Source organism: Corvus moneduloides, chromosome 22, assembly GCF_009650955.1.
Source record: "Corvus moneduloides isolate bCorMon1 chromosome 22, bCorMon1.pri, whole genome shotgun sequence".
NCBI classification, from domain to species: Eukaryota; Metazoa; Chordata; class Aves; order Passeriformes; family Corvidae; genus Corvus; species Corvus moneduloides.
The window spans coordinates 7,985,901-7,993,767 of record NC_045497.1 but is presented as its reverse complement, the minus strand read 5'-3'; the positions used below and the strand labels follow the sequence as shown (position 1 = coordinate 7,993,767).

The 7,867-nt window shown below is 46.7% G+C and overlaps 1 protein-coding gene across 1 annotated transcript in view; it reads left to right on the top strand.

Annotated features, from left to right (window-relative positions):
• The first annotated feature begins 3,722 nt into the window (after positions 1 to 3,722).
• Positions 3,723 to 7,867, top strand: part of ATP13A2 (ATPase cation transporting 13A2) — a 27,642-nt gene continuing 23,497 nt past the window's right edge. Inside the window, exon 1 of the mRNA XM_032131600.1 lies at positions 3,723 to 3,774. Coding sequence (XP_031987491.1) covers positions 3,765 to 3,774 — 10 coding nt within the window. The 5' untranslated portion in view covers positions 3,723 to 3,764. The remainder of the gene's footprint in view (positions 3,775 to 7,867) is intronic.

The window sequence follows — 7,867 nt, the reverse complement described above, 5'->3', positions numbered from 1 at the left end:
CCGGGTTTTACTCCAAATCCTAACAAAATGGGATTTTTTTAGGGTTAAATATCCCTCTTTTCTCGTATTTTTTACCTCCAGTTCCACCAGGAGTGAAGAGTTCTGGTCCCACCCCACCTGGGATCCTGGTTTGTATTCCTGGGTTTTAGTCCAAATCCTAACAAAATGGGATTTTTTAGGGTTAAATATTCCTCTTTTCTCGTATTTTTTACCTCCAGGTCCATCAGGGGTGAGGTGTCCTGTCCCACCCCATTGGGATCCTGGTTTGTATTCCTGGTTTTACTCCAAATCCTAACAAAATGGGATTTTTTAGAGTAGAATCTTTCTCTTTTGTCCCGTATTTTTACCTCCAGATTCACCAGGATCGAGGTGTTCTGGTCTCACCCCACCTGGGATCCTGGTTTGTATTCCTGGTTTTTACTCCAAATCCTAACAAAATGGGATTTTTTAGAGTAGAATCTTTCTTTTTTTCTCTCGTATTTTTACCTCCAGATCCACCAGGATCGAGGTGTTCTGGTCCCACCCCACTGGGATCCTGGTTTGTATTCCTGGTTTTACTCCAAATCCTAACAAAATGGGATTTTTTAGGGTTAAATATTCCTCTTTTCTCCATTATTTTTACCTCCAGATCCCAGTTCCACCAGGAGTGAAGAGTTCTGTCCCACCCTGTGGGATCCTGGTTTATAGTCCTGGTTTTTACTCCAAATCCTAACAAAATGGGATTTTTTAGAGTAGAGTCTTTCTCTTTTCTCTCATATTTTTACCTCCAGATCCACCAGGATCGAGGTGTTCTGTCCCACCCCACCTGGGATCCTGGTTTGTATTCCTGGTCTTTACTCCAAATCCTAACAAAATGGGATTTTTTAGGGTAGAATCTTTCTCTTTTGTCCCGTATTTTTACCTCCAGATCCACCAGGATCGAGGTGTTCTGGTCCCACCCCACCTGGGATCCTGGTTTGTATTCCTGCTCTTTACTCCAAATCCTAACAAAATGGGATTTTTTAGGGTTAAATATTCTCTTTTCTTGCATTACTTTTACCTCCAGATCCCAGTTCCACCAGGAGTGAAGAGTTCTGTTCCCACCCCATTGGGATCCTGGTTTGTATTCCTGGTTTTACTCCAAATCCTAACAAAATGGGATTTTTTAGAGTAGAATCTTTCTCTTTTGTCCCGTATTTTTACCTCCAGATCCACCAGGATCGAGGTGTTCTGGTCCCACCCCACCTGGGATCCTGGTTTGTATTCCTGGTTTTTACTCCAAATCCTAACAAAATGGGATTTTTTAGAGTAGAATCTTTCTTTTTTTCTCTCGTATTTTTACCTCCAGATCCACCAGGATCGAGGTGTTCTGGTCCCACCCCATTGGGATCCTGGTTTGTATTCCTGGTTTTACTCCAAATCCTAACAAAATGGGATTTTTTAGGGTTAAATATTCCTCTTTTCTCCATTATTTTTACCTCCAGATCCACCAGGATCGAGGTGTTCTGGTCCCACCCCATTGGGATCCTGGTTTGTATTCCTGCTCTTTACTCCAAATCCTAACAAAATGGGATTTTTTAGGGTTAAATAATCTCTTTTCTTGCATTACTTTTACCTCCAGATCCCAGTTCCACCAGGAGTGAAGAGTTCTGTTCCCACCCCATTGGGATCCTGGTTTGTATTCCTGGTTTTACTCCAAATCCTAACAAAATGGGATTTTTTAGGGTAGAATCTTTCTCTTTTGTCCCGTATTTTTACCTCCAGATCCACCAGGATCGAGGTGTTCTGTCCCACCCCATTGGGATCCTGGTTTGTATTCCTGGGTTTTAGTCCAAATCCTAACAAAATGGGATTTTTTAGGGTTAAATATTCTTCTTTTCTCCATTACTTTTACCTCCAGATCCCAGTTCTGCCAGGAGTGAAGAGTTCTGTTCCCACCCCATTGGGACCCTGGTTTGTATTCCTGGTTTTTATTCCAAATCCTAACAAAATGGGATTTTTTAGGGTTAAATATCCCTCTTTTCTCCATTATTTTTAACTCCAGATCCCAGCTCCACCAGGAGCGAGGTGTCCTGTCCCACCCCCTGTGGGATCCTGGTTTGTATTCCTGGTTTTACTCCAAATCCTAACAAAATGGGATTTTTTAGGGTTTAGGGCATTCCCGGTTTTGGGGTGCGGACTCCAATTCCCGCCGTTCCCCACCATTCCCGGGGTGTCAGACCCCCCCTTTTTGGGAGGTGCGGACTCCAATTCCCGGCATTCCCGGTTTTGGGCTGCGGACTCCAATTCCCGGCATTCCCCGCCATTCCCGGGCTGTTACACTCCCGGTTTGGGAGGGGATATGGACTCCAATTCCCATCATTCCCTCCCCAATTCCCCAGTTTTTGGGGTCTCTGGTGGTGCTCGCTTCTGTGGGGGGCTGTGGCCTCCGATTCCCGGCGTTCCCGGGGTGTCACACCCCCGGGTTTGGGGGTGCGGACTCCCAATTCCCGCCGTTCCCCGCCATTCCCCTTTTTTGGAGGAGCCCGGTGCCTTGAGGGGGGTGCGGACTCCAATTCCCGGCATTCCCACTCCCAATTCCCGGGGTTTGGGGGCGCCCGGTTCTGTGGGGAAGCGCTGCGGACTCCAACTCCCGGCATTCCCAATTCCCCGGTTTTTAGGGGTGCCCGGCTCTGTGCGGAAGCGCTGCGGACTCCAACTCCCGGCATTCCCAATTCCCCGGTTTTAGGGGTGCCCGGCTCTGTGCGGAAGCGCTGCGGACTCCAACTCCCGGCATTCCCAATTCCCCGGTTTTAGGGGTGCCCGGCTCTGTGCGGAAGCGCTGCGGACTCCAACTCCCGGCATTCCCAATTCCCCGGTTTTAGGGGTGCCCGGCTCTGTGCGGAAGCGCTGCGGACTCCAACTCCCGGCATTCCCAATTCCCCGGTTTTAGGGGTGCCCGGCTCTGTGCGGAAGCGCTGCGGACTCCAACTCCCGGCATTCCCAATTCCCCGGTTTTAGGGGTGCCCGGCTCTGTGCGGAAGCGCTGCGGACTCCAACTCCCGGCATTCCCAATTCCCCGGTTTTAGGGGTGCCCGGCTCTGTGCGGAAGCGCTGCGGACTCCAACTCCCGGCATTCCCAATTCCCCGGTTTTAGGGGTGCCCGGCTCTGTGCGGAAGCGCTGCGGACTCCAACTCCCGGCATGCCCAATTCCCCGGTTTTAGGGGTGCCCGGCTCTGTGCGGAAGCGCTGCGGACTCCAACTCCCGGCATTCCCAATTCCCCGGTTTTAGGGGTGCCCGGCTCTGTGCGGAAGCGCTGCGGACTCCAACTCCCGGCATTCCCAATTCCCCGGTTTTAGGGGTGCCCGGCTCTGTGCGGAAGCGCTGCGGACTCCAACTCCCGGCATGCCCAATTCCCCGGTTTTAGGGGTGCCCGGCTCTGTGCGGAAGCGCTGCGGACTCCAACTCCCGGCATTCCCAGTTCCCCGGTTTTAGGGGTGCCCGGCTCTGTGCGGAAGCGCTGCGGACTCCAACTCCCGGCATGCCCAATTCCCCGGTTTTAGGGGTGCCCGGCTCTGGGCGGAAGCGCTGCGGACTCCAACTCCCGGCATTCCCAATTCCCCGGTTTTAGGGGTGCCCGGCTCTGTGCGGAAGCGCTGCGGACTCCAACTCCCGGCATTCCCAATTCCCCGGTTTTAGGGGTGCCCGGCTCTGTGCGGAAGCGCTGCGGACTCCAACTCCCGGCATGCCCCGCCGCTGCCGGCCCGCCCCTTCCGGCGGCGCGCGGGGCCGCGGGGCCGCGCCATGAGCTCAGGTCAGGGGCCGGCGGCGGGACCGGGAGCGGGACCGGGATGAGGGACCGGGATGAGGGACCGGGATGAGGGACCGGGATGAGGGACTGGGACCCCCCGAGCGCCCCGCGGAGCCCGCAAAGCGCCGCCGGGAGCTCCCGGGGCCGCTCCTGCCCAGCGCGGGAGGGGCGGGGCTGCTCCAGTGCCATTTATTCCTATTTATTCCCATTTATTCCCACTTATTCCCGTTTATTCCCATTTATTCCCAATTATTCCCAATTATTCCCATTTTTTCCCACTTACTCCCATTTATTCCCGTTTATTTCCATTTATTCCCGCTTATTCCCATTTATTCCCACTTATTCCCATTTGTTCCCATTTATTCCCACTTATTCCCATTTATTCCCACTTATTCCCACTTATTCCTATTTATTCCCATTTATTCCCACTTATTCCTATTTATTTCCACTTATTCCCACTTATTCCCATTTATTCCCACTTATTCCCACTTGTTCCCATTTATTCCCACTTATTCCCATTTATTCCCACTTATTCCCATTTATTCCCATTTATTCCCACTTATTCCTATTTATTTCCACTTATTCCCACTTATTCCCATTTATTCCCACTTATTCCCACTTGTTCCCATTTATTCCCATTTATTCCCACTTATTCCCACTTATTCCCACTTATTCCCAATTATTCCCATTTATTCCCATTTATTCCCACTTATTTCCGTTTATTCCCGTTTATTCCCACTTATTCCCGTTTATTCCCATTTATTCCCATTTATTCCCAATTATTCCCACTTACTCCCATTTATTCCCGTTTATTTCCATTTATTCCCACTTATTCCTATTTATTCCCATTTATTCCCACTTATCCCCACTTATCCCCACTTATTCCCATTTATTCCCACTTATTCCCACTTATTTCGCTTTTTTATTTTGCCTTTCTTCTAAAATTTTGCTCTTTTGTTTTGCCGTCCTTCGCTTTGCTTTTTTTCATTTAATTTTGCTTTATCCTCTTCCCTTTTTTAAAAAATCTGCATTTTTATTTTGGGTTTTTTGGGGTTTTTTTAAATTTTGCTTTATTCTGTTGCCTTTTTCTTTACCTTTGCCCTTCTATTTTGCTTTATTGTTTTTCCTGGTTTCAACTTTGCCTTATTATTTTGCTTTATTTTGCTTTAATAATTTGCCCGGGTGGTCTTAAGTTCGCTTTTTCTTCCGGCGTTATTCTGCTGGATCACGCTGCCCTTTTTGATTCTGGTTTATTATTTGGCCTTTTTTAAATTCTCCATCATTATTTTGCCGCTTTTTTAAAACTTTGCTTTTTGATTTTGCTTCGCTCCCCGTTGTTATTTGGCTTCCTTTTTTTATTTTCCCTTCTTGCTTTCCTTTCCTCTTAATTCTGCTTCATTTTAGCTTTTATTTCGCCTTTTTGCTCTTTTTGTTTGGCTTGATTTCGCTTCATTTTGCTTTATTTTGCTCTTTGCTTTCTCATGTTGCTGGATTTGGGGGGTTCTTCGCTGTTTTATTTCATTTCACATCTTGCCTTTTCGAGGAGTTGTTCTTATTTCGCTTTAATTCTCTTTATTTTTGCCTCCATCTCGCTTTGCTTTGTTCCTTCCCTCTTTTGCCACCTTTTGTGCTTTTACTTTCTCTTTTTTATTTCGCCCTTGCCGCCGTGGCTCTGCTGCCTTTCTGTTCCCTGATTTTCCTTTCATTTCTGCTTTATTTTGCTTCCTTTCGGGGGCTTTGCTTTGCTTTCTGCCTTCTCCATTTCCTTTTCTTTCGCTTCATTCTTTTGCTTTTTCGCTTTCAGCTTTTCCTTTATTTTGCTTTATTTTTGCCTTTCAGTTTGGGGCTTTTTTGCTCTTTTATTTTGCTTGATTTCCCTTCCTTCCTTTGCTTTTTACTGCTTTGTTTCACTTTTTCATTTGTTTATTTTCCTTTAATTTGCTCTTTTATTTCTCTCTCTGTTTTCTTATTTCGCATTTTTCCTTTGCTTTATTCTTTTTTTCATTTCGCTTTCTTACTTTTCTTTGTTTTGCTTTTTTCTTTTCTTTTTTTTACTTCATTTTCCTTCTTTTTTCCTTTATTTCACTTTTTATTTTTTCCTTTTTTTCTTTATTTCATTTTTCTTTTGTCTTTACTTTTGCTTTCTTTTTTTTGCTTTATTTCATTTTTTTTTCTTTTTTATCCTTTATTTCTTTTTTTTTTTTAATCCTTTATTTCATTTTTTATTTTTTCCCTTTTTTTTGCTTTATTTCACTTTAATTGTTTTCTTTTTTTGGCTTTATTTCTTTTTTTATTTTTTTCCTTTTTTTCTTTATTTAATTTTTCTTTCTTCCTTTTTTTCCCTTTATTTCGTTTTTTTTTTCTTTGCTTTTTTTTGCTTTATTTCACTTTTGATCTTTTCCTCTTTTTTAATTTCATTTTTTTCTTTTATTTTGCTTTATTTATTTTTTTTGCTTTATTTCATTTTTTATTTTTCCTTTTTTTCCCTTTATTTCACTTTTTATTTTTTCCTTCTTTTTTCTTTATTTAATTTTTCTATTTTCTTTTTTTTTGCTTTATTTCATTTTTTATTTTTTCCTTTTTTTTGCTTTATTTCATTTTCATTTTCTTCTTTTCTTTGCTTTATTTCTTTTTTTTCCTTTATTTCATTTTTTATTTTTTCCTTCTTTTTTCTTTATTTCATTTTTCTTTTTTCGGTTTTTTTTTTGCTTTATATCTTTTTTTTTTTTTTGCTTTATTTCATTTATTTTTTCCCTTTTTTTCCTTTATTTCATTTTTTCCTTTTCTTTTTGCTTTATTTCATTTTCATTTTTTCTCTTTTTTTTGCTTTATTCCTTTTTTTCCCTTTATTTCATTTTTTATTTTTTCCTCTTTTTTCTTTATTTCTTTTTTCTTTTTTTTTTTGCTTTATTTCTTTTCTTTTTATTTCATTTTTTTATTCCCCCCCTTTTTTTTTTTTTTACTTTATTTCCCTTTTTATTTCCTTCTGTTTCTCCTTTATTTCCCTTCATTTCGCTCCACTTCCCCTCTTTTATTTCGCCCATTTCCCGATTTTTATCCCACTTTCCCTTTTCTCCCGTGCCCCGCTCCCACCCCGGGATGCGGAAAAGCCTCCGGGGTTCCGGTGCCAATCGCAGTGTTCCGGTGCCATCCGCGGTGTTCCGGTGCCATCTGCGGTGTTCCGGTGCCATCTGCGGTGTTCCGGTGCCATCCGTGGTGTTCCGGTGCCATCCGCGGTGTTCCGGTGCCATCTGCAGTGTTCCGGTGCCATCCGCGGGGTTCCGGTGCCATCCACGGGGTTCCGGTGCCATCCGTGGTGTTCCGGTGCCAATTGCGGGGTTCCGGTGCCATCCGCAGGGCTCCGGTGCCATCCGCAGGGCTCCGGTGCCATCCGCGGGGTTCCGGTGCCATCCGCGGGGCTCCGGTGCCATCCGCGGTGTTCCGGTGCCATCCGCGGTGTTCCGGTGCCATCCGCGGGGCTCCGGTGCCATCCGCAGGGCTCCGGTGCCATCCGCGGTGTTCCGGTGCCATCCGCGGGGTTCCGGTGCCATCCGCAGGGTTCCGGTGCCATCCGCGGTGTTCCGGTGCCAATCGCGGGGTTCCGGTGCCATCCGCAGGGCTCCGGTGCCAATTGCGGGGTTCCGTCCCTGCAGTGACCCCGCTCAGATCCCATCGGATCCCCCCGATCCCGGTCCGCAGCCGAGCAGCGCTCGGGGCTCAAACCTCCCCCCGTTTTCCCCTGAGCCCCTTCCTTTGAGGGTTGAACCCCGCTCCGGAGGCCGCAGCTGCTCCCAGTCCTGGTTCCTCCCTTCCCAGCGGGAATGCCGCGAGCGCAGCCCCTCGGAGGGCGGGAGGGAGGAGCCCTCCTTTGATGGAACTGGGGAGATGTTGGCTTGGGACGTGAACCCGCTGCTTCCCCCCTCGCTGGGACGTTCCCCGGAGCCTCCGGGCACTTCCCTCGGGGTTTGGGTGCCGGGAAGGCTGGGACAGGGAGAATCCCACTGTGCCGAAGGGTTGGAACGCTGGGATCTCAGCACGGAGGAGCATTCCCGGCAGCCCGAACCACAACCCGGGGGCGGCTGCTGGGAGTTCCGTG